Source organism: Lithobates pipiens, unplaced genomic scaffold (assembly GCF_037356315.1).
Source record: "Lithobates pipiens isolate NorthernLeopardFrog02 unplaced genomic scaffold, aLitPip1_a1.2 Scaffold_19, whole genome shotgun sequence".
NCBI lineage: Eukaryota > Metazoa > Chordata > Amphibia > Anura > Ranidae > Lithobates > Lithobates pipiens.
The window spans coordinates 36,833,940-36,861,393 of record NW_027507764.1 but is presented as its reverse complement, the minus strand read 5'-3'; the positions used below and the strand labels follow the sequence as shown (position 1 = coordinate 36,861,393).

General features: G+C 44.5%; 1 protein-coding gene across 2 annotated transcripts in view; it reads left to right on the top strand.

Annotated features, from left to right (window-relative positions):
• Positions 1 to 27,454, top strand: part of VIPR1 (vasoactive intestinal peptide receptor 1) — a 440,205-nt gene that overhangs the window by 388,068 nt on the left and 24,683 nt on the right. For both annotated transcript variants that reach the window (XM_077490661.1, XM_077490660.1), the window contains exon 10: positions 2,599 to 2,690. In XM_077490661.1, coding sequence (XP_077346787.1) covers positions 2,599 to 2,690 — 92 coding nt within the window. The remainder of the gene's footprint in view (positions 1 to 2,598; positions 2,691 to 27,454) is intronic.

Genomic DNA, 27,454 nt, shown 5'->3' with positions numbered 1-27,454 from the left:
GAATGGGAAATAGTTAGCCGCATACAAGAGTGGGATGCAGACCAAGTAAGGTTTCAAACACATAGGACCCTACTTCAATAAAGTTTGAGGCTGATCCCATCCACGTGTTCCGTAACTTGCCAACTCAACAACTGGGAAGAATCCCATGCTGCTATGGAGTTAAAGCGGGATTCCACTCTTTTTTTATTTTTTTCTTACCTGTCTCACTGGTGGGTGAGTGCTACCTTCGATTGGCATCCACGTCCGGCGTTTATTTGACCCCCGGCGCCACAAATCTTTTCCTCAGGATGACTTATAAAAACCTGCCCTGGCATTTTCCATTTTAACTGTGGGCGTCTGAAGCCCACAGGCATTTACTTCCTGGTATATGATGACGTCTGGCTCCCAGCATGCTCCGCTCCATCTTGCACATGCTCAGTGAGAGCAGTGACAAGGAAAGAAAAACTTTCATTGTCCCCCATGGATTCTTGGGAAATTTCCCAGGGACCATTGCGAGGACGATAGCCACACCTACTCCCACGGGAGGAGAACCAGGAAGTCAGCTGAAACATCAGAAATAAAAGGTAAGGAAATGATATTTTTTTTTTTTTCAGGGTTCGTTTAAGTATGCTATCTGTTGATTTTAATAACATGAACTTTCATTTTTAGGTACCAAACCACTTTAATCAAGAAAGAAAAAAAATTACAATACGTATTTGATAACAATTTTCCATTTTCCCCCATTAACTCCATGGCAGCATACAAATGGGAAATGGCTATCCCCAAGCAAGGGTGGGATGCATAACAAGTAAGGTTTCAATCACATAGGACCTTGCATCCATACATTTTGAGAATAATCCAGTCCATATGTAACTAGCCTACTCGACAACTGGAAGGGACCCTATGCTGCCATGGAGTAAATCAGAAAAGGAATATTTTGGTATATATTTGAGAACAATGTTCAGTTTTCCCTCATTAACTCCATGGCAGCATACAAATGGGACATAGCTGACCCCATACAAGGGTTGCAATTCAACATAAGTAAGGTTTCAGTCACATAGGACCCCACTTCAATACATTTTGAGGGTGATCCAGTCCACGTGTTCCGTAACTAACCAACTCAACAACTGGGATGGATCCCATGCTGCGATGGAGTTAATCAAGAAAGAGAAAAAAATTACAATAATTGTTTAATTTTCCCTCATTAAATCCATGGCAGAATATGAATAGGAAATAGCTAGCCACAAACAATGGTGGGTTGCTCAACAAGTAAGGTTTCAATCACATAGGTTTTGAGGCTGATTCCAGTACACGTGTTATGTAACTAGCCTAATTAGTAACTAGTAACAACTGGAAGGGACCCTATGCTGCCATGGAGTTTATCAGGAAAGGAAAATTATGCTAAACATTTGATAAGAATTTTCAGCTTTCCCTCATTAACTCCATGGCAGCATATGAATGGGAAATAGCCGCATACATGAGTGGGATGCAATAAATTGTAAGGCTAATCCAGTCCACGTGTTCCATAACTAGGCTACTTAACAACTGAAAGGGTCCCTATGCTACCATGGCAAAAAAATGTGTAAATATTTGAGAACAATTTTCAGTTTTCCCTCATTAACTCCATAGTAGCATACAAATGGGAAATAGCTAGCCCCAAACAAGGGTGGGATGCATAACAAGTAAGGTTTCAATCACATAGGACCTCACATCCATAAATGTTGAGGCTGATCCAGTCCATGTGTTATGTAACTAGCCTACTCAACAAATGGAAGGGACCCTATGCTGCCATGGAGTAAATCAGAAAAGGAACATTTTGGTAAGTATTTGAGAACAATTTTACGTTTTCCATCATTAACTCCATGGCATCATAAAAATGGGAAATAGCTAGCCCCAAACAAGGGTAAGATAGAGAACAAGTAAGGTTTCATCTACAGCTATAGCTAAAAAACTTTAACACCAAAAATAACATGATAAGGATGTTAGCTTCACACATAGACTAGTTCAGCCACGGCTGAGCCACAAAATGTATGGAAGTGGGGTCCTGTGGGGTACGAGTGAAGCTGGAGTTTGCCCATTCGTATGCTGCCCTGGAGTTAGTCAAGGAAAATAGATTTTCTAAATCAAAAATTAGGTAACCTAAACCACTGAACGTTCAATAATTACTATTTCCAGATATTTTTTTTGAAGAACTCTTTCATTTCATAAAGTGTATTTTACTATTGCTGTATGTTATTTACTATATGTGTTATTTTTGTGTATTGTGTGGTTGCCTCGTGGTAACTCCTAATTAACGATTTTTAGCCGCCATGTCATCTGTTCCCGATCCGGCTCCGCTTCGCCTCGCATAGCTGTATCCTTTGGGCTTGACATCATCATACTTGCGATATATGACACAAAGTCCCAAGCAGGCTGATGTCAGGCCCGAGATGGCTGCTATCCTGTCTCGCTATACGTGACTTAATTCCGCCGCTATCCGAATGCAACTACAAGGCAGGCAGTAATGAAAATTGGTTTGATTTTTTTTTTCTTCAATGTTTTTTAAAGCTACTCTTGCCCTTTTTCATTCCAAATGTTATTTTGTTTCAGAGTAATTTTTTTTGTTTTTTGTCTTTTTAGGTAAATTTTATACTTTTCATCTGTATCATCAGGATTTTGGTCCAGAAACTGCACTCACCAGATGTTGGGAGGAACGAAAACAGTCAATATACGTAGGTATCCATTTTAAGTGATGTACATTTTTTAAGCAGAAGTATTTTTTTTAATTTTAGTTAACGCTTTTAAATTGCAAGTTAAAAATAGTTCATGATTGCACACTCACAAGTCTGCATGAACATTTGCTCCATATTTTATATCATCCATATACCATCTCCCAGAATCTATTCAATTTTCTACGGAATGTACAGTATTGTGGAAATTTGTATTAGGATGGCAAACAAGAGAATGAAAAGTTCCAAATGGTATCATGTCTTACAGTGGACCTATCATCAGACATATTTGCATATTTTTATGTATAGTGTAGCATGCTTTAGTGTACTATTTTCACAAAGTTTATAGCACTCCCCCAGAAAATACCTCCATCTGGATCATGGACATTAATATAGCGTTCATATGGACTCTTCTGGGAAGGCTTTCTACAAGGTTTTGTCTTTGGGAATGTTTGCCTATTCAGCCAAAAGAGCATTTGTCAGGTCAAGTACTGATATCGGATGGAAGACCTGGCTCCCAATAAGCCTTCCAATACATCCAAAAGGTGTACAGTACTGTATGGTTGAGGTCAGGGCTATTTGAAGGCTACTTGAGTTCCTCTACACCGAACTGGTCAAGCCATGTCATTATGGAGCTGGCCACCATTTTTGAGGTTGGGTACCAATGATGGATGAGAAGACATGGCTTACAATCTGCATTCCAATTCATCCCAAAGGTGTTCAGTAAGGTTGAGGTCAGGGCTCTGTGAAGGACACTTGACTTTGAAATACTGGTCAAGCCATGTCTTTATTGAGCTGGCTTTGTACACAGGGGGACAGTCATGCTGGAACAGAAAAGAGTCTTCACCAAAATGTGACCACAAGGTCGGAAAAGAGCAGTTGTCTAAAATGTCTTTGTGTGCTCTAGTTGCACAAGTGTCTCCAAACTTTTCAGTACAAGGGCCACGTCATATATTTTATAAATGGTAAAAAAAAAAAAAAAAAAGAATGCATAAAATTTAAATAAATGAATATGTTTTACTTGGAGATTTTTTGTAACTAGCATGATATTATTCAGAACAACAGAGAAAGAACTTATCAAAGCAAAGCAAAAAAAACTTGAGCCATTAATATAGACCGAACAAAAATAAATTCAGTCTGCACCTTTCCCTTCATAGTCTCCCCTTACATCAGAGTCTGCCCTTACATCAGTCTCTCCCCTTACGTCAGACTCCCCACTAATGTCTACTCTTACATGGGTGCCCTCCCCCTCCATATATCAGAGTCTACATTTAGGCCCCCTCTTACATCAGTGCTCCCACCTCCACCTCCTGTACATCAGAGTGCACATCCGAGTCCCCTCTTATATCAAAGTCTACATCCAAGTGCCCCCTTGTATCAGACCCCCAGATCCGAGTACCCCCTTACATCAGGGTCCTCACCAGAGTCCCCCCCCCTTATATCACAGTACCCCCTTACTTTCGGGTCCCCATCAGTCATGGTCCGACCTTACCTTACATACTTGCATTGAAGCTGTTGCAGCAGGGCGGGAGGTGAAACGGGTCAGTTCATAGGAAGGTTCATCCTCCTGGATTGGTTGCTAGTGGACCCTTGCTGTCCTGCACTGAGACTTGTGTGCCAGCACAGTGGGCCCACATTGAGAATACACCACTGATCCTAGCTACTGGCCAGACGAAAGCTTGGAGCGGGCCACATTTGGACTACAGGCCATAGTTGAAAAACCCCTGCTGTAGCACCAACAACTCCTTTCACTGGAAACGCCTAAACTCAACCAGTTGGAGGGGTGTCCACACAGTTTTGGCTATATAATGTACCTTTTAGGGCTTAAAGCAGGGGTCTCCAAACTATGGCCCTTCAGTTGTTCAGAAAGTACAATACCCATCATGCCTAGTCATGTCTATGAATGTCAGAATTGTACAATGCCTCATGGGATGTGTAGTTCTGCAACAGCTAGAGGGCCATAGTTTGGGGATCCCTGGCTTAAAGGAAGAAGATAAAATGGTATAGCTATGATCATAAAGTTCACCAGTAATTGAAAAACTGGGTAGAAGATGGGGTGGTCGCATTAAGTCTGAAAGCTACGTAGCAATATAACACAGTGGGAGTGGAAAATGTTGTACAATTCTGCACATTCATTTACAACTGCTGTCTCGAGGGGACGTGTCCTTTAAGTATCAGCAGAACTATTTTTGGCTGCCTGTCTTCTAAACCTCTGCTATTTCCAAGCTCACCGTTGACACTTGCTTAAGGAATCTGCTCGTTAATAAAGACAAAATAGGTCTATTTTATGTGTCATCCCGTGCGGCCGTATAAAGGCCCCAGAAGAGAGTTTTGTTTATTGGAGCATAAGCTTCCCCTATGGGCATAATTCCAGTGCCATTTCGTGCCGGCAGATTGGGAACCAAACCAAGCACAGGGCCCTTTGTACTTTCCCGGAGTCTCGTACCAGCGGATACTTGTCAACTTTATTCTCATTAACTCTTGTTACAGTTAATGAGATGCATATTGTTCAGAGTTTGGACTTGCAGGATTTCAGGGTGGCTGTCAGTATAAAACACATCTCCACTCGGATACAATGGCAGAGCTTCTGTGAAGTTTGGTGCTATCTCCGACTGGGGGGTCAGAGGGTTTGCCTAATGGCTGCTTGCCTCATTTGCCAGCTGGGTGTACCTATAACATCCTGTACGGAATAAGCCGGGGTCTTCTTCCTATACTCCCTTTCCGTCTTCTATGTTCTGTTTTAGGCTGTAACTGGAAAGAAAGAGAATATTTGGGTGAAAAAGTGAGAGGTTGAAAGAAAAGAAAGAAAGACATTCGGATTATACGATTGTTGTAATTGTATTATAATATATAATAATACAAGGTGTCTTCTCTCAGCTTTCACTGACCACATCATCAAAAATCAACCCTAAATTCGGCAAAATAATGGCACCATGATGGGTTTAAAAGATTTCCACTGTGGTTTCAATTGCTTGGTCACCTAAAACAAGGCAACAAAAACCCAGGTGACAGAATGGCTGAATGTAATTCAAATCTGATGGGAAAATTGACAACAAAAAGAATGAAAAGTCAATTTGTAGAGATGAAAGGCCAATTTGTTAAAGCTTTTTTTTATTATTAGGTGGAGTCAGGGTGCTAGATAAATGAAGATTCTAAAGGCCTTTTATTTTTGGTTATAGAAGACTTCTGGTGCGTATGGATCACTTGCTAGAGATCCAGACGCTTTGTCCTGTGGTCCATTGAACCTCCAGGCAAGGTGCTCCAGTTGAGAACATGCACACTCTTTTGAGTAGCATCGTTGATTGGAACACTGTGCAGAGGACATCTCTAGAGCCAATTAAAACCTTTATGCAGCACCCTTAGGCTACATGTACACACAGACAAGGCTCACTGCCGGCCGTGGGAAAACGCAAAATGGCGGTCAAAACTTTCCTATCCTGAACACGATTCTTCTGCATTCAAGAGAGGGAAGTTAAGGAAGGTTGAACCTCCCCTAACTGCAGCAGCTTCTAAACTCCCGTAAGCCCTTGTACACACGGTCGGACATTCCGACAACCAAATCCGTCGGATTTTGTCAGACGTATTTTGTCCGAAACTGTTGCATACACACGGTCTGACAAAGTTGTCGGAAAATCCGATCGTTCAGAACGTGATGACGTTATTTCGTTACGACGGGACTACGTTCAGGCTAGTAGCCAATAGCTTTGATGTAGGAATTTGATCTGAGCATGCGTGGCACTGTCCGATCGGAATTCTCTACACATGATCGGACAAGGTCCGATCGGATCATGTTGTCGGAAAGTTTTATAGCCAAGCTGGAAAACTTGTTCCGTCGGATATTCCAACGGAAACAGTCCGATGGAGCCCGCACACGGTCGGATTATCCAACAACGCGGTCCAAACGGACATTTTCCGCCAAGAATGTCCGACCGTGTGTACAAGGGCTAAAAGTCTATGTGTACCTATGTGTACCTAATGTGTGGCTTTTATAGAATTGAGTTTAGGAGCTTTGGCAAAAAAATGCAAGTTTAGAAGCTGTAGTGTACACAGGGCTGGTGCAAGGATTTTTGACACCCTAGGCGAAACCTCTTTTTGCCGTCGCCCCTTGCTCCACCCCTGACTCCACCCCCTTCGCCCTGCCCATTTATACCCCATATTTTTAATGAAGTGCCCATCAAATGTAGCCTCGCCGGTGCCCATCAAATGTAGCCTCGCCGGTGCCCTTCAAATGCAGCCTCACCAGTGCCCTTTAAATGCAGCCTCACCAGTGCCCTTTAAATGCAGCCTCACCAGTGCCCTTTAAATGCAGCCTCACCAGCGCCCATCGATGCAGCCTCACCGGCGCCCATCAAATACAGCCTCACTGGCGCCCATCAAATACAACCTCACCAGCGCCCATCGATGCAGCCTCACCAGCACCCATCGATGCAGCCTCACCAGCGCCCATGAAATGCAGCCTACCAGTGCCCATCAATGAATGTTTGCTTGCTTCCATACATTTGGGAGTTGGGACACAGACACATTCCTCCGCTACTCCTCTGACACTATGTGCGAACAGAGTGGCGGCTGCCTGCTGATGCTGAGACTTAGTTGCTTGCTGCAGAGAGAAGAGAGTAGGAACACCAGTGATTGGGCGGCCCAGGCGGCTGCCTAGTTTGCCTAGTGGTAGCTTTGGCCTTGAGTGTACATGAGCCCTTACCTCACCTAATAACTAAAAAAAAAAAAAAAAAAAAGAAAAAAAAAAGCAAACTGCGTACTTTTGACTCCTTGGAAGTAGAGTATGGCCTCCCTAATCATTTTTTTTCTGATGCCTTCAAGTCACTGTCACCAACATCTGCTATGCTACTGTTTGCCATTGGGAGCCGGGGATGGGCTCCCGATCATATGATTACTGTGACAACAAATCACAGTTTTAAAAAAGCCCACCTCTCCCATCTAGCAATAAGGAACCCCTTAAAAGACTGCCTCCCGCTGACTGGAAGGGGATTAAGATTGGTTGGTTGGCTACCTATCTGATAGACCTCATAGGGTGGCCATTGGCCAACTGTAGGGCTTTGTGTGACAGGTTTATAACTCTGTTGCTAATTATGACGCAGTGGCTTAGCGCTGGCAGCCTGCAACAACAGGAAGTGCTGTTACTGGCAGGATCCCTAGGTAAGGAATGTTGCAATTGTCTCACAACAAAAACATTGGTATACAGGATCACATAATGCCAAACATGCTAAGAAATAGATTTTGGGTTTATGCACACATTAAAGAGAGAGGTTTTTTTTTTTTCCCCGTTTACAAGTCAGCAGCCAGAAATACTGTAAAATAAGGTACTTACCAATGTATGGGGTACAGTGCTGTCTTCCTGCTGCTGGTTCTTCTCACAGCTGTGGGTTACTGGCACCGCCATCTTTTATACAGAAGCCAGCTGTTGCTTCTTGAGGAACCACAGCCAGCTGCCCACTATGCATGCACAAGCTCACACAACACGTTGTGAATGGTCCCGTAGCCTCCTGGAATATGTGACGTGTCCCCGAAAGGTTGCGAGAAAGGAGGCGGGCGGGGGCAAGGGGTGTCATCAATAAAAATTCAATCATGGTGGTCACGTGATCGGAAAGTTCTTCCCGCCCCCCCTGGGCGGAAAGACATTTTATAAGGGATGCCAGGGCTGGGCGGGAAGGGGTTAAGGGATCTTTAGACTGGACTTGGCATCCTTTGCCTTTTTCTTTTTTTTTATATCTCATGCTTGTGCAAAGATTTGGCACCCCGTTCCCAGAATTTTTCTCGCATGTAGACCCCAGTGATTATTGTTTGTTTTGCATACAAAAAAAAAGTAAACAGCAGAGGAGGCTTTATCGAAGATTTCCCTTAAATTTGGTCCCCAAAGATGTAACCGGAATGTTTGTTATTAAGAGAAAAGTATACTTGGCCAGGAAGCCGTCCAAAATGAGTTTATGCGATGTGTCCAAGTCCCATTCATGGCCAAGACTCTTTGTTTCCTGCAGAAGCACAAAAACCACAAAATCACCGCGGGAATTCCACGCAGCATATTGTACGTTCCCTTCCAATTACGCCGGCGATTCCCACCCGTCCATCCTTTTATTAACAGGAATTCTCAAAGCAGTCTCTCATTGCCCCTGTATTTCGGTCATAAAGGGACGTTAATGGCTGTCTCAACAACATCATCAGAGCAATATAAAACTTTGAGTCGCCTCTCTTTGAACCTTTAACCTGGGAGATCATAGGGACCTACAAGAAATATTGGGTCCTCTGAAAGTTTTCTCTTCTAAAACAAATCTTTTGTAAAAAAGGGAGCGAGAAAGGGGTAGAAGAATTAGAGAGTAAGATAAAAAGAGAGTGTGAGATAAGGATAGAGAGAGAAGGATAAAGAGAAAGAAAATATATAAATGGAGGGAGTGAAGTAAAGAGAGCAGTGGCAGCCTGTGCATTGTGGTCGCACGGGCACCGCCCCTCCTTAATACCGCCACCGCTCCCTACCCTATCCTCCAATGGTGGGAATTGTGGGAAGGTTGAAAAAGGGTGGGCTCGGGGCACAGAGCACTGTGTCTTGATCCCACCCAGTTGTGTGATGATAGCGAATTAAGTTTCGCTATTTTCACACTAAATCTTTTCCTCGCCAATCAGGAAGCAAATGTGAGACCTGTTTATCGATTGGCCAAAACGGCGGAAGAGGAAGCCCGCCAGCCTGGAGCCACTGCCCAGGTCCCGCACCCGCTAGCCTGGAGCCGCTGACCACAGACCCTGCACCCGGCAGCCTGGAGCCGCTGCACAGACCCCGCACTCGCTAGCCTGGAGCCGCTGCACAGACCCCGCACTCGCTAGCCTGGAGCCGCTGCCCAGACCCCAACCCACTAGCCTGGAGCCACTGCCTGGACCCCGCACCTGCTAGCCTGGAGCCGCTGCCCGGACCCTGCACCTGCTAGCCTGGAGCCGCTGCCCGAACCCTGCACCCACCAGCCTGGTGCCGCTGCCTGGACCCTGCACCCGCTAGCCTGGAGCTGCTGCTCGGACCCTGCACACACTAGCCTGGAGCTGCTGACTGGACCCTGCACCCGCTAGCCTGGAGCTGCTGTCCGCAGACCCTGCACCCGGCAGCCTGAAGCTGCTGCCCGGACCCCGCACCTGGCAGCCTGGAGCCCCTGCCCGGACCTCGCACCCGCTAGCCTGGAGCCCCTGCCCGGACCTCGCACCCGCTAGCCTGGAACCCCTGCCCGGACCTTGCACCCGCTAGCCTAGAGCCCCTGCCCAGACCTCACGCCCGCTAGCCTGGGGCCCCTGCCCGGACCTCGCACCCGCTAGCCTGGGGCCCCTGCCCGGACCTCGCACCCCCTAGCCTGGGGCCCCTGCCCGGACCTCGCACCCGCAAGCCTGGAGCCGCTGCCCGGACCCTGCTAGCCTGGAGCCGCTGCCCGAAACCCGCATCCCCTAGCCTGGAGCCGCTGCCTGGACCTTGCACCCACTAGCCTGGAGCCGCTGCCTGGACCATGCACCCACTAGCCTGGAGCCGCTGCCTGGACCTTGCACCCACTAGCCTGGAGCCGCTGCCTGGACCCCGCATCCACTAGCTTGGAGCCGCTGCCTGGACCCTACACCCACATCTATCTGGATCTATCTATCCGGATCAACTGGCAGACGCGTGGGGGTGGGGGATTGTTAGTGCTGCACCACCGAGGGGGTGGTTGTTTGCCACCCCCCAACAAAAAACCCACCAGCCGCCACTAAAAGAGAGGGTTTTCCACCCGTGGTGGAAGGAAAGAAAATCAAATCATCTATGGGCTGCTTTAGCTAAGGAGAGTGAAAGAGTGAGAGATTGCGCCCTCGTTCGCACTGAAGGCAGGTTCGAAATCGTGCAAGTTCAGCTGAACTCGCACAATTTCAAACCCGCATTTCATTGCGAGTTCAGGGGGCAATTGAAAGACATCTGTGTGAGTTCATGCACAGATGTCTGTTAAACTCCCCCCCCCCCCACCGAAGTCACCAAATATAGTGCAGGAACTAGTTTAGGAAATCGGTGCGGCGCCGCAAAGTCGGCATCGTATAGATTGGGACAGTGCCGTTGCCGGCAATGGGCTGCGATTTGGACGTCAAATCGCATTTCAAATCGTGCCGATGTGAACAGGGGCAGACAGAGGGAGTGAGGTAAAGAGAGAGAAAGATAAAGTGCAATAAGAATGAGATAAAGAGAGAGACAGATAAACAGAGCAAAAGAGAGAAAAAAAAGGAGAGCGAGTGAAATAAGGAAAGATAGTGTGAGATAGAGTAAGATAGAGAGAGAGAGACAGTGAGACATCAAGAGACATAAATAGAGAAATAGAGAGAGGGGGAGATAATTAGAAAGAGAGAAACAGAATGAGATACAGAGAGATAAATATAGAGGGAGAGAGAGAAAGAAACAAAGAGAAAAAGAGTGTGAGAAAAAGATACAGTACAGTATATATATACTATATTGTCAAAAGTATTGGAACACCTGCATTTACATGAACTTTAATGACATCCCAGCCTTAGTCCGTAGGGTTCAATATTGCAGCTGGCAACTCAATTTGCAGTCATAACAGCTTCAACTCTTCTGGGAAGGCCGTCCACAAGGTTTAGGAGTTTGTCTATGGGAATGTTTGACCATTCTTCCAGAAGAGCATTTGTGAGGTCAGGCACTGATGTTGGATGGGAAGGCCTGACTCGCAGTCTTTGCTCTAATTCATCCCAAAGGTGTTCTATCGGGTTGAGGTCAGGCAGGCCAGCCAAGTTCCTCCACCTCAAACTCGCTCATCCATGTCTTTATGGATCTTGCTTTGTGCACTGGCGCACAGTCATGTTGGAAATGGAAGGGGCCATCCCCCAAACTGTTCCCACAAAGTTGGGAGCATGAAATTGTCCAAAATGTCTTGGTATGCTGACGCCTTAAGTGTTCCCTTCACTGGGACTAAGAGGCCAAGCCCAACCCCTGAAAAAAAAACCCCCACACCATAATCCCTCCTCCACCAAATGATTTGGATCAGTGCACAAAGCAAAGTCCATAAAGACATGGATGAGCGAGTTTGGGGTAGAGGAAATTGACTGGCCTGACCTGCAACCTGATAGAACACCTTTGGGCTAGACATGGGCCCCGTCAATAAATTTGTTTTCGTTCTGTTCCATTACGGTTCGTATTAAAATTAATTCGTACTTCGTATTTCGTGTCCGAAATTCAATTTCAATTCGTACGAAATACGAATTGTCGTTAGGTTCGTTAACGTGTACGAACGTTCTTTACGATGAATTTAAAGGCAAAAATATATACCTCAATATGACAGTCGATGCTGATGGAAGTTTGGTTTTTATCCGAAATACGAAATTCCGTTGAAGAATTTCCGATCCGAAATACGAATTTTCGTTAGATGAGGGGCTCTCACCATCCCTGTGCTGTGCTGACTTCCTCCTGGGGATTCGTAAACAAAAGTTCGTATTTCGTACAAAATTGGGACGCATGGCAATTCGTATTTTCGGATCCTCCCGAACGTACGAATTTAGGGAAATGCGTACGAATTTGAGATTTGTACCAAACGAATCGCACATGTCTACTTTGGCCTGAACCGGCCGAGATTGGAACCGTCTCTGGCCGGCTTAATATAAAGAGAGGGAGAAACTGGAAATAGTGTGAGATAAAAAGAGAGAGGTAAAATTAAACATATAGTAAGATAAAGGGTGAGAATGAGAAAAGGAAATTGAAAATGGCTATTGCAGCATAATAAAAACTCAGAAGGAAATATCCTGGCCTCATACAGTATATCCCCTACCTGGATATGGCCCCTGTCCCCCGAATAGTATCCTCTTACAAAAATAAATGTACCAAAGTCCTGGGCCTCTTTAGGTCTAATAGTTACGTACAGAGTTAGGAAGAGCTGACAACATTTGGTATAGAGTGGCTTACAAGGCATGGTGGGTGTAATGCAAGATGAAAAGGTGGGCGCCAGACACTTTTTGAATGCAAAGAGGATTATTGTCTCTTAAACAGAACTGTGGGAGAGACGGTTAGGGCCAGGACACCCATATCTAGATGCAAAGATAATTAGCAGACTCCAAGACTTCTATAGGTAGACAGCTATGCATGTGAAGGCCTCCATCAGGACACCAGGTAGGACACTCGCTCACTATGGGTCTTCACTCAACGAGCTCCCAGTCTCTCTCACTATACTTCAGATCCACTAGCCACTGGATCCCCTGAGTTCTTCCACTGTTAGTACTCAGTATCTTCCTCAAAAGTCACCCCTGCTTCACAGCTGGGTCCTTGGCTTGGCACTCACAGATACTCTTCAAGCTTCAGCCCTGCTGACATGTTAGGTCCCTGGCTTGGCACTCCACAAGCATCACCTCTGCTGTCCCGCTAGGTCCCTGACTTGGCACTTGCTGAAGTTTTCCCACTTCTTCACTGTCCCCGCCTGGCAAGAAGTCTGCTCTGGTACTGGCCTCAGCTTACTCACAATGGTCTCCAGTATCAAGGTGGATGGTCCCTTAGTGGCAACAGCTTTCCTTCTACCTCCGACCACTACTGGTTCCCCGGCCGGCGTAACTGCTATTGCTATTTCTGGTTGAACTAAAACCCCGTAGTCCAACCCTACGCTGCTTTCCTGCTTCTGGATAGGCCCTCAGGCAGCCCCCCCCCCCCCCCCGGGATAGGCCTTAGGTTTCTGGCCTAGCAGCCCGGGGCAATACAACACGCGTCCACCCAGACAGCCATCCAAGTGGCACAGAACCCCCGATAACCTTACTCCACCCAAATAAATAGGTTTTCCCAGCAGGCCAAGGGACCCAGGAAAATCCCTGCCAATTGGCTGAGACACCCCATTCATTCCTAGTATGTCCTTGCAATGCCCTTATCTTATCTAATGTCGCCAGATACCCGGCCACCTAGCGACAGAAGAGAGAAGTGCAGCAATTCCAGAATTAGGGCGAAATCAATTGACTGCCTAACAATTGCCCAAGGCCAGGGCAGGACTTACCATTGGGCTTGACTGGGCTCAAGCCCATGGGCCCCGCCAAATAGGGGGTCCCGCCGAGATACAGAGCCGAGTGTACTCGGCTCAGCTCCGCTCAGTCACACCCAGTCCCGCCTTATGATGGACATAACACAGGGACTGGGTGTGAAGGTGAGCCAAGCAGAGTACACTCGGATACTGTCTGCTCCGCTCGGGATTGCGACAGGACACGAGAGCCGCCAAGAGGACCTGAGACCTGCCAAGATGTATCTCGGCGACGCCATTTTTAAATGATAAGGCTGCAAATGACACTGGGGCAAGGCTGCAAATGACAAGGCTACACTGACAAGGCTGCAATGACACTGGACAAGGCTGCAGATTGATGGGCAAGGCTGCAGATGGACACTGATAAGGGTGCATTGATGGGCATTTGATGGGCATTTAAATGTAAGTTTTTTTCCTTAAAATCCCCTCCTAAACTTCGGGTGCGTATTACACACCGCTGCATGTTATACGCCGATAAATCCAATAATGTATGGAAGGTAGGGCCCGAAAATGACTCAAGCCCAGGGGCCCCCACCACCCTAAGTCCTGCCCTGCCCAAGGCAGCTATCACTTGGCAAATTAATTGAATATAAACCTTGCCTAAACATCAGGGTGCCCAAACTCACCATATATCCACTTTATATTATCCCTTACCCCTAATAATTATTTAAGATGTTTTCCTTACATACTCCTTCCCCCATCTGCTATGACCAATAAAGCTTATTAGAATTGAAACAGAGGACCCCATATTTCGGGTCATAGTACCTCCAGTTGTCTCTCTTTGAATTTTTAGCTTGATAAATTAAAAAATTATCACAAAAGGCAGCTACAATAAGTATACCTCAACTGAAAACTCAGAAAGTTATTTTTTATTTTATTTTTTAATATAAACAGTTTTTTTGTTTTTTTTATATATATTTTACCAGATGTCCATTTTTCTTGAAGGCCCATCAGCACATCAAAAAAGGTATAAAAAAATAAAAATAAAAAAAAAGAATGCAGGCAGCTCTGAGTCTTTCCTATAAATGCCAACCTGATTTTCTTGCACTTTGCTGAAATTAGAGCTACCTGGTCTGATCAACACCACTAAAAGCTGCGAATGTACATGAAAATGATATAGGTGTCAAACAAAGGATTTGAAAGTCCATTTGCTTGCATAGGAAGTTCTAGGAGAACGCTTAGCCAGTTGGCGATATGACGCAATTATGGATCCGTGGATATAAATGCAGCCATGTGTGAGATTTGCAGAGGCTGACAATAATATATATGTTGAAACAATAAAGAATTGAGCTGCTGGTCAGCATACAGTTAGCCCCGTGTGGCCAATCTGAACACTTTTATGATATTTTAACCATTCGTTTACCAGGGCAATGTTAACATTTTGCACACATGTTACAATATGCATTTTTTTTTTTTTTTTGCTAAAAATTACTGTAGACCCCCCAAAAGAATATATTTTATTAAAGCAGAGACCCTGGATAATAAAATGGTGGTGGTTGCGATTTTTTAATTTCACACAATATTATACCCAATTTTGGGTCAAATACAAAAGAGTGTGGCTGCATCAAGCAAATGGATACCAAAGATGTCAAGTCTTAGCCCTTGTACACACGATCAGAGATTCCGACAACCAAATCCGTCGGATTTTGTCCATCGGATTTTGTCCGAAACTGTTGCATACACACGGTCGGACTAAGTTGTCAGAAAATCCAATCGTTCAGAACGTGATGACGTTATTTCGTTACGACGGGACTACGTTCAGGCTAGTAGTCAATAGCTTTGATGTAGGAATTTGATCTGAGCATGCGTGGCACTTTGTCCGATCGGAATTCTCTACACATAATCGGAGTATGTCTGATCGGAGCATTTTGTCGGAAAATATTTCCGGCAAATTGGAAAATTTGGTCCAACGGATATTCCGACGTAAACAGTCCGATGGAGACCACACACAGTCGGAATATCCGACAAAACGCTCCGATCGGACACATTCTGTCGGAATCTCCGATCGTGTGTACAAGGGCTTAAAGTGGTTGTATAGTAATTTTTTTTTAACTATAATATAATAAGGCTTACCTATAATAAGGCTTTACCTGTAGGTAAAAAGAATATCTCCTAAACCTGTACGGTTTAGGAGATATTCCCTTTGCAACGAGCCGCTGACTTCATGCGCTCTGGGGATTCTTGGCTGAAAGTCCGGGAGACGCCGGACCTTGCCGGAAAAGAAGTCTCCCGCGGGAGTGACGACATTGCGGCTCCGGCCACTCACAGCGCCGGAGCCACAAAACCCAGAAGACAAGCCAAGGCAAAATGTCAGCTCCCTTGGCATGGACCGGGTGAGATACCGACGTCTCGTTCTATGGTAAGTATTTCATAATGAGCTAGTATGCGGTGCATACTAGCTCATTATGCCTTTTTGGTTTACAGGTGTAGAAAAAAAAAAAATCAGCGGGTTTACTACTGCTTTACAATTGAGCACACCCATGGAATTGCAAAAAAAATAAAATAAAAACAATGCTACCCCAAATTTTCCATATGGGACGGTTTAAAATCTTTTCCAGGTTATCAATTTAGAGTTTTTCATAAATAATGACCTTAGAATTATTGCTCTCACTCTGACATTCACAATACCTCATGTCATGTGTGGGAAAATTGTTTGTCCTACGCTGCACTTTTTATATACATATATAAAAGAAGATAGCAATAATGTAAAAAAAAAAAAAAAAAAAGAAAAAGAAAATGTTTTATATATATATATATATATATATATATATATATATATATATATATATATATATATATATATATATATATATATAAATCTTTTTTTTCTCTTCTTTTTTTTTTAGACCCCTTGTGATAGCAATAATGTAATATATATATATATATATATATATATATATATATATATATAAATTTATATATATTATACATTTTTTTTTTTTTTTTACATTATTGCTATCACAAGGGGTCTATCAAGCCCCTATGTGATAACATGGGCAGGTGACAATTATGGAGACATTGGGGGTCTCCCCTGCCCTCCAATGCAGTTAGACAAACACAAATCATGCTGGAATAGCTGCATCCTCAGCTACACTAGCCGAGGAATGACTACTGTGACCCTAGAAGTGACGGAAGGCATGTCGCTTCTGGGGCGATTAGCGTCGGGGAAGGATCGGATATTCTCTGAGATCCTCCTACTCTCACTGTAGGAGCAGCTTTCCATGGTCCCCAGAGCTACGAGAGAGCCTGGGAACCACCTTGGTGCTGCCAGGGTAGAGCTGCCCTTTGCTAGCTTTTAAAGCCAGTGACAAGCTCGCGAGTTCATTTAGCCACTTATCTACCATGCTGTTTATAAATGTACCTTGATAGACAAGTGGTTAAAGCAGCCATTCTCAAGCAGGGTACCCTGGAATTACAGGGGTTCCTGACCGCCAGTCAATGGGCCTCTTTTTCTTTGATCACCAGTGTAAGGTGGTCCTTTTCCCACCGACCACCAATCTATAGATGCCCTTTTCAGCTGACCACCAATCTAAGGGACATTCTTTCCACTGACCACCAGTGTAAGGGGTATTCTTCCCACTAACCACCAGTGCAATGGGCCCCTTCTTCCAGAATCGCCAGTGTAAAGGAATCAACCTTCCAATAATCGCCAATGTACGGTGGTCCTTCTCCCACTGACCACCAATCTAAAGGTGCACTTCTCTACTGACCACCAACGTAAAGAGCATTTTTTCCACTGACCACCAGTGCAATGGGCCTCTTCTTTCCTGATCACCAGTGTAAGGGGGGGGGGGGGGCAGTCTCCCAATAATCATCAATGTAGTCCTTCCCCCACTGTCCACCAATCTAAAGGTGCCCTTCTCTATGGATGACTAATGTAAGGAGCATTATTCCCAGTGACCATCAATGGAAAGGGGCATTATTCCCAATGACCATCATTGCAATGGGCCTCTTCTTACATGATCACCAGTGTAAGATGGTCTTTTCCCACTGCCCACCAATCTAAAGATACCCTTTTCTACTGACCACCAATGTAAGGGGCATTCTTCCCCTTGGCCACCAGTACAACTGGGCTCATCTTCTCTGACCACCAATGTAAGAGGTCAGTCTCCCAATAATTGCCTATGTAAGGTGTTTTTTTTTTTTCTCTGACCACCAATCTAAAGTGGCCCTTCTCTACTGACCGTCAATGTAAAGAGTATTCTTCCCACTGATCACCAGTGCAATGGGCCTCTTCTTACATGATCACCAGTGTAAGATTGTCTTTTCCCACTGACCACTAATCTAAAGTGGCCCTTCTCTACTGACCATGAATGTAAAGAGCATTCTCCTACTGATCACCAGTGCAATGGGTCCCTTCTTCCGTGATCACCAGTGTAAGGGAATCAGTCTCCCAATAAACATCAATGTAAGGTCCAATGCATAGTGGTGGGCCACCAGTGCAATGAGCCTCTTCTTTCCTGATCACCAGTGTAAGAGGGACAGCCTCCCAATAATCGCCAATGTAAGGTGGTCCTTCCCCCACTGGCCACCAATTTAAAGGTGCCCATCTCCACTGATGACCAATGTAGGGAGCATTGTTCCCAGTGACCACCAATGGAAAGAGGCATTATTCCCAATGACCACCATCGCAATGGGCCCCTTCTTCCTTGATCAACCAGTGTTAGGTGGTCCTTTTCCCACTGACCCCCAATCTAAAGATGCCCTTTTCTACTAACCATCAATGTAGAGCTGATCTAAAACAAAGACGTTGCTCTGAGTCCTGAGCAACATACTGCAACTAAGACAACCAATGGGAAGAATTTGTATATAGAAAGATCAGAATCGGTGCCAGCTCGGAAAATGTGCATGGCCTTTAACGACTGACATTTGCGTCGCTGTGCTGCCTGTGATGCACAAGACATTACTCGGCTTTAATTAGGAATATGTTAGAGGAAGAAGAGAGGTAAACTTTCATGCATCAAGTCTTCTCAGCAGGAGAGCGATGTCAGAGAACACATCAGGGGAAGGAGACGGCGATCAGGAGTCTCTGTAGTGTTACAGCGAATGTCAAACATAATCCCAGGGTGGACATGACACTTCTGATGTAATGAGCAGATAAGGTCGTATCTCAGACTTGTCTGTCCACTCTCCCGTCATGTAACCTGTCCGACCCTCACAGAATCCAAAGTCTCTTTCTGTACCTAAAAGATTTAAATATTACAAAAAACACTGCGCTATCTCTAGCAAACCAGCCGCTGACCCGCTAAAAGTGGAAATCTTAGTAAGATCAATTGTAAGAGAAAGTGCCGCGCTAAATAAAATAATATAATGATGAATGTGCAAACATAGACTTCTACACAAAAATTACAAACTTATATACAATTATCGGGTGACCCCTATATCAGTATATACATTATACGTGAAAAAATACAAAAAATAATCCAAAAAATAAATTGACAAAGTTCTTCTGATAAAGATTAGTGCAATGTCTGTGTAAGGGGTAAACAGCAGTCCCCCACTTTCACGTGAAAAGTAAATGTCGAAAGTCTTTCAGGAAATCCAAAAAGTGCACAATACACCCTTGTGTGAATGCCACCACCTAGAACAAATTCAAGGCTTACCAGATGCCTATGACCCAAGCGGACATATGCCCGAAGGATCGAAACCGCTTTGATATGAATCGATTAGATGGTCTCGGAGGAACCGTGAGGTATGGAACTAGTTGGTATAGAAACTCCTCCAAAACCAAACTCGATGCAAAATATCCACCAATTAGAGAAACAGATCATACTCCACCAAAGAGATCATACAGGAAAAAAGAATGGAACTGACATAGCGTAATTCCGTAAAAATTTGAAAATTTATTAAAACAGTATCACACTTACATTTCTGTAGTTGACATAGCGCTTTTTCAAAATGGTCTCAGCAGTGAGTTTCTCCCGACGCGTTTTGTCTCCTCGGACGTTGTCTGGGGAGACGAAACGCGTCGGGGGAACCTCACTGCTGTGACCATTTTGAAAAAGCTCTGCTGTTTACCTCTTTCTGTACCTGTCCAGCCATATCAGCCCATACAGTGCAAGAAACCAAGAAAGGCAAAATATAAGAAGATTAAACAATGATTTAAGGCGCTAATACCAATCTCACTGTCAACTGATCTTCAAAGCAATGATTTGCATAACCGCTTGCCAACTATGATCTGTTCTCAGATGCAGCATACAATCGATCAAATTCCCGGACCATCCAATCCACACGTCTTTTTCAAAAATGATTCTGCAGGTGGTACGTTTTCCATGCTCAGCTTGTGATTCAATCTGTATGCATTGATTAGAAAAAATAAATAAAAAATAATAACAATATTATCTCCCTTTCGCTTTAAAAATAAAAAAAAACTTCCAAATTGCACAGCAGCTGCAATACACTTCCAAAAAAATGACTTCCCAATAAAATAAAACAAATATTAATTGCAGCGCTACCAAATGATAAACAACGTGCAAAACCTATGCAAATCAATAAATAAAACATAATAGAAACAAGTGATAAATAAAGATGTTATATTAATAATCAGTTGATACATAAAATAGATCTTGTGACATGTTTGTGTGATAAACCAATATACCATATAATTCATGTGATGTATCAAATAAAGTTTATTCAATAAAGTTCTTCTGAAAAACTGATCAATTTATTACATGAACTTTATTTGATACATCACATGAATTTTATGGTTTATAACACACAAACATGTCACAAGATTTATTGTACCCAATTAATAATTTTTTTTTTAAATATCGCTTTATTCGTTTTTTTAACATATATCAATTAATTATTAATGTAGCTTTTTTATTTGTCACTTTGTTTTATATTATTATATATTTTTATTAATTTGTATATGTTTTGCTCCTTGTTGATAATTTGGTAGTGCTGCCATTGAAAGTTTTTTTATTTATTTTTTATTTACATTGATTGGTCAAGCGAATAATTATACAGATAACATATAGAGGCTTAGAGAGTGTTGGCAGAAAGAAGTTTATAGATTTTCTTTATTATATAATATACAGTAGACCTAGCTAAGTAATCGTGTAGGAAGCACCACACACATCCTGGTGCAGAAAAGGAATCACATGTTTGTTCTTTGGCTCCCATGTGACTTCCAAGGTACAGAAATCAGTACCCTTCATCTTTTCGCAACAAATACTGTTGTACACTTTAAAGCTCACTTTTTGGAAAAATGTATAATAATACAGGACAGTGCCAGAGCTTCCTGATTGCTATTAAAATGGAAAAAAAAAACACAAAACAATAAGGCCCTGCAGTTTACCGTACTGGATGAATGTGGACCACCACTAGAAAAAACAGAAAATAATTGTTTTCTATGTGTCCTGTTCACATTGCAATGAATCCTGGAAGTGGAGAGGAGTTGTGATAAAATACAGACGTTAGTGGCATATCATTCATGTGTGCAGGGCCCAGAAGTAAGGGGGGCCCACTATACCCTTAATTACACACACTGCCCACATGGATTACAAAAAGAAACCATAGCCACTTTCCTGAGCCCAAAAAAACCCTACCCTCTCCTCCTCCTCAGACCCCCGACCTCCCTACCATCTCCTCCTCAGACATCCCCTCTCTCCTCCTCCTCAGACATCCCCTCTCTCCTCCTCCTCAGACATCCCCTCTCTCCTCCTCCTCAGACATCCCCTCTCTCTTCTCCTCAGACATCCCCTCCCTCTTCCCCTCAGACATCCCCTCTCCTACCCTCAGACACCCCACTCTCCTCCTCAGACCCCCTCTCCTCCTGAGACTTTCCTCTCCTCAGGCCCTCCTCTCCTCCTCCTCAGAACCCCCCAGACCTCCCTTCTCTCTTCCTCAGACCCCCCGGATCTCCCTTCTTCAGACCCCCTATACCTCCCCTCTCTCCTCAGACATCCCCTCTCTTCCCCTCAGACTTCCCCTCTCCTACCCTCAGACCCCCCCTTTCTCCCCCTCAGACTCCCTAGACCTCCCCTCTCCCTACCTAAGACCCCCCCCCCACAGATCTCCCTTCTCTCTTCCTCTGACCCCCGATACATCCCCTCTTTCCTTAGACATCCCATCTCTTTTCCTCAGACCCCCCCTCTCTCCTCTTCAGACCCCCCTCACCTCCTCAAAACCCCCTTTCTCCCCCTCAGACTCCCTAGACCTGCCCTCTCCTTAGACCCTTTTAGTCACTCTCCTCCTCAGACCCCCAAGATCCCCCCATTGCTCCTTAGTCCCCCCCCCAGACGCTTCTCCTCTTCAGACCTCCCCTCTCTAATCCTCAGGTCCTTCAAACCCCCTCCCTCTCCTCCTCAGATCCCTACAACCCCCGCCTCCAACTTTGCTTTTTAGAATTTGACCACAGTAAACTCAAACCTGTTTAGTGGCAATGGCCTTTGCACATTTTCATTACACTTTGTACTGCTTTTCTAAAAACATGTTTTTTTAAAGCGCACAAATCTTTTCCTCCCCCGTTCTGCACTGTAAATTCCCTATTTAATGTGACCACATTCTGCACTATATGTAAGTAATCTCAGACTCTAACCAAAAGCCACGCCCAATATTTAGCACAATTTAAACCACAACCGCTTTTTGCCACGGCACGCTTAACGCTTTTCTGGATGCCTAGGCCCCACTTTTGATCTTGCACACAGGCTCACTGAATTCATGATACGTCCCTGGCAGATGTGCAGCATTTTATTGCAGGCTACAGGCAGGTATTGCATGGCACTGCACAGCTGCACAATGCACCACGCTGCTGCGCAGCGATATCAATAAAGTGTCACTTTGTGCACTTCAAATAAAGACAAAAAAACAGGGAACTGTGTGATGCACTGAAATGCACCTCACGCCACCCCCTACCACCATCCCACTGCTGCCAGAATGGACAGCTGTCTGCACACTAAATTGCTGCAGTTTAGTGTGCAGGCAATGTGAATCAGTGTGAAACCATTAGGCATCAGAGTCAGAGGTGGCTGTTCCCTTCCCTTTACAGTTATTGGCTGTAGATTATATTCTCTTGTCAGTTTTACATATACAGTACATACTATACATTATATATAATACAGTCATCTCATATCAGCATATGTACAAAGTCAGAGTATTCCCAGCCAGATCAGGACTAACAAAACAAGAAATTGGGCGTGTTCGAATTCCCACGTACCAGATCCCACCAGGAAGCCAACCCTGCACATGGCTAATCACAGGCAGTGAGACATTTCCCGGTTTGCAGCTGCTGTTACGAGAGCCACGTTCCTGATGTGAGACCGAAGTAGTGGGGAGGCCTCCCTTGCACCTTGTGTCCTTAAAGCCTCTGGAGATGGAGACAGAGACTTGGTGGAGACCGAGTGGCAGGGGTGCGGAGCACCATACAAGCCTTAGTCAAAGATCCGAGCCAAGGTCACGTCCAGTTGGGCAGTGAAGCATAAAAGAGTTAATCTGAAGAAGAACGGTCATGATCCAAGCCTGGGTCGGTTCCAGTCTGGCAGCTGAGTACAAAAGGGGCAAAGAAGTAGAATGGTCAAGGTACAAATCTGAGGTCAATGGAAAGCAGCAATCAAGAGTAGTCAAATAGGTTTCCAGGTCACAACAGGTTCAGACAGATCCCACACTAGCATAGGAACAAGGGGGGACTGAAGATAATCCAGCAATTTGGCAGTGTCTGGGCTGGGCTTATATAGGGAAGTTTGAGGTCACTTCCTGTGCGCCTCCTGGGTATTTTCCCATCTTTTTCCATCAGGTTGATGTAATTTCCTGTGTGCCTCCTGGGCATTTTCCCACCTTTTTCCATCAGGTTGAGGTCACTTCCTGGGCATTTTCCTGCCCTTTTCCATTAAGTCTTCTGCACAAGTGCGGGTTGGCGCCCTGAGGGGTCTTTGGCACGGATTTCCTCTTGCAGCAACGTGCCATTGGTGCATGCGTAGTAAGCCCTGGACTCTTACAGCTGCACAGTAAATATACTGTATATAACCAGACAGATAGGATGTGATATTGAGAATTTGTGGCAATGAAAATCTTTTATTCATCCTATGATGAAGGCAGATGGCAACAGCACAGTATTTAGTAAACAAATGGGGGCTCGTCCGGGATCTAATATATATAAATACTGTATACATATAATCAAACAGATGGGATGTCTTGCCAAAAATTTTTAGTATCACATCCCACCTGTTCGGTAAATTATAGTGGTGAGTGTGGATCCTGCTTGATGTGTATATCTTGTATTGAAGGATCTGTCACCTGCTACATGAAGCTCACCCAAATTTTCTAATGTGGTGAGAGGTACTGCAGGGGAGGACAGCTCTGGAATCAAATGAGCATTGCAGTCTGGGTTTCCCTTTTTTTTTTTTTTTCAACTCAGACTTGGGACATTTTTTAGAAGTAAAAATTTTGCATATGGGTCATCATGTTCATCTATGCCTAATAGAAATTTAGGCCATGGGCCATCATGTTTATCTATGGCACATATGTCAAACACAAGGCCCATGGGCCGAATCCGGGCTGTCTGGCCTTGTCATGTGGCCCTCACACCCAGTTTTGCAACCTGAATGTCACTAAACTATATTCCACCACCTCTGGTCCTCCCCCTCTACTCCCGCTCCCCACTGTCCCTTGAAAACACTGAAGCCTTCTGTGTTTACAAGGGAAAGCTTTGCGTTATGTGCCTCTCGGAATGAACAGATCCCTGTCCCCACTCATGGCGGGGTGAAGCGGAAACAGATCTGAGAGAGCGAACAATCTCTCTACATGGCGAGGCAGAGCCTCCTACACAGGGAGGTAGGAGAGAGAGTTGTGAGGAAGCTTTGGGGGGTTGGATTTGGGGTTGTACACTGTGCATAGCGCATCCCTAAACTCTACACTCTATACATAGCACTCTCCTGAACTCTGCACTCTGTACGTAAAGCACTCCGGAACTCTGCACTCTGTATGCAATACACTTGTCAACTCTGCACTCTGTACATTGCACACCCCTAAACCCTGCACTCTGTACATAGCACACTCCTGAACCCTGCACTCTGTATGTAATGCACTCCTGAACTCTGCACTCTGTATGTAATGCGCTTCTGAACTCTGCACTCTATATGTAATGCACTCCTGAACTCTGCACCCTGTATGTAGCACACCCCTAAACCCTGCACTCTGTACATAGCACACTCCTGAACCCTGCACTTTGTACATAGTGCACCCCTAAATCCTGCACTCTATATATAGCGCACCCCTAAAGCCTGCACTCTGTACGTAAAGCACTCCTGAACTCTGCACTCTGTATGTTATTCACTCCTGGACTCTGCACGTAGCACACCCCAAAACACTGCACTCTGTACATAGCACACTCCTGAACTCTGGACTCTGTATGTAATGTTCTCCTGAACTCTGCACTCTGTACGTAGCACACCTCGAAACACTGCACTCTGTACATAGTGCACTTCTTATCTCTGCACTCTGTACGTAGCACACTTAGAAACCCTGCACTCTGTACATAGTGCACTCCTGAACTCTGCACTCTGTATGTTAAAGTGGTTGTATACCCACATTTTTAACTTTTCCCTACAGGAAAGCCTATAATAAGGCTTACCTGTAGGTAAAAAAAATATCTCCTAAACCTGTACGGTTTAGGAGATATTCCCCTCGGTATGCGCCGCTGACTGCAGCGGCGCATGCGCACAAGGGGTTTCTCGCCGTCAAAATCCGGCAGCAGCCGAGCGGCCGGACTGAAATCTCCCGCGCGCATGCGCGGGAGTGACGATATCGCGGCTCCAGCCACTCACAGCGCCGGAGCCGCGATACCCGGAAGAAACGCAGAGGGAGCATGTCAGCTCCCTCGGCGTGGATCGGGCCAGATGTCGGGGCCTCGTTCTAAGGTAAGTATTTCATAATGAGCTAGTATGCGGTGCATACTAGCTCATTATGCCTTTTGCTTTGCAGGTTTAAAAAAAAAAAAAATGTGCGGGTTTACTACCGCTTTAAGCACTCCTGAACTCTGCACTCTGTACACAGCGCACCCCAGATACAGCAAGCTTTTTGAAGTTAACTATGCTGCTGATGCGTCCCGCAATTACAAATTTGTTTGAAACCCCTGATCTATGCCTTACTACGACTTGAGTTGCTGACCTGGGATAAGCATATGGATAAGAGTCCTGATTTTGCTGGCTGTGTAATCGTTTGTTAAAACAGTGATTTATTAACTAGAGAAGTAAGGATGAGGATGATGACCTGGGCACTTGTACGTTTTTAACTCGGGCTGTAGTGGCATTTTCCATAAAATGATTTTGACAGGTTCTCTTTAAGAACTGAACAGATGACTGAACTTGGTGCACTCAGTGGTTTAAAATGTTGAGAAAATGAATTTACCAGAAAGCAATTAACTCGGAGAAACCACAATCTGGAACGCAGAGGTCACTTTGCAGGAAGTAAATCAATTTAGCTTTTCCATTTAATATTGGCACAAAGCATCAGCAACCGGAGTGCAAGCAGTAAATTTAATATATCTGTCTGAATGCGCAATCAGGAGATAACCTCATCTGCATTCCGGTGTAAAGGTAAGAGAACAACAGCAGTCTGGAAAAAAAAGAACACAATATAATATACCTGTCAGTAACTTTACAAGTCCGCATGAAGAAATTTGTGAAATTCTTTGACAATATACAGCAACACTATCATTTAAAAAAAAAATAATAATAATTCAACCATTTACCATTTAATGCCCATCCTTAAACTTCAGTCAATAATTCGGTTCAGGATGAGATGATGTCATCAGTCTCCTGCAAGGAAGAAGAAGCATTTCCTCAGTCTATTCTCCCCCCAGTGATCAGACTGCAACATTGTAAATTGTTAGCAACTCACGAGTTGAGCGGATCTAAGTCAGATATTTGTGAACTGTACCAAGATTTACATGATTTTATCAATTTTGAGTCGTCATCTCCGTCCAGGAAGTAGGTGGCGACCCTGGATGATGCCTGAACAAAAGATGGCTCCGTCCTTCTAAAGAGGAAAGCCGATGAAAGCATTGTCGGGGAGTACTGCGGTCTCTGTGAGAAGTAATAAATACTTAAAAAACATGCGGGGTTGATTTACGAAAACTGGAGTGCAAAATCTGGTGCAGCTCTGCATAGAAACCAATCAACTTCCAGTTATCGAATGAGAACAAAATTGGGGTGGGACTTTACATGTACCTTGCAGAGTCTAATAAATATGCATACCAAAAAGGTTTAAAAAAATAAACAAATCTTTAATTTCCATATACAAATTGTTAGGTTTAGAAAATTGGAATACAACTGGTTAAAACCACAGTTACTGTCATGCCCTATACACACGATTGGTTTTCCCATCGGAATAAACTCTGAAGGTTTTTCCGACGGAGTTCCGACTGAATTCTGCTGAAACTGTCTTGCGTACACACGATCACACCGAAGTCCGATTTTCAAGAACGCGGTGACGTACAACATGTATGACGGGACTAGAAAAAGGAAGTTCAATAGCCAGTAGCCAATAGCTTCCATCTCGTACTTGCTTCAGAGCTTGTGTTGTTTTTGGTCCATTGGAACAGCATACAGACCAACGGTTTTCCCGACAGGAATTGGTTCCGTCGGAAATATTTAGAACATGTTCTACTTCTAGGTCCGTCAGAATTTTTGAAAAAAAAGTCCAATGAGGCCCACACACGATCGGAATATCCGAGGAAAAGCTTCCGTCTGACTTTTTCTGTCAGACATCCTACTTGTGTGTACGCGGCATTAAGCCTCGTACACACGATCGGATTTTCCG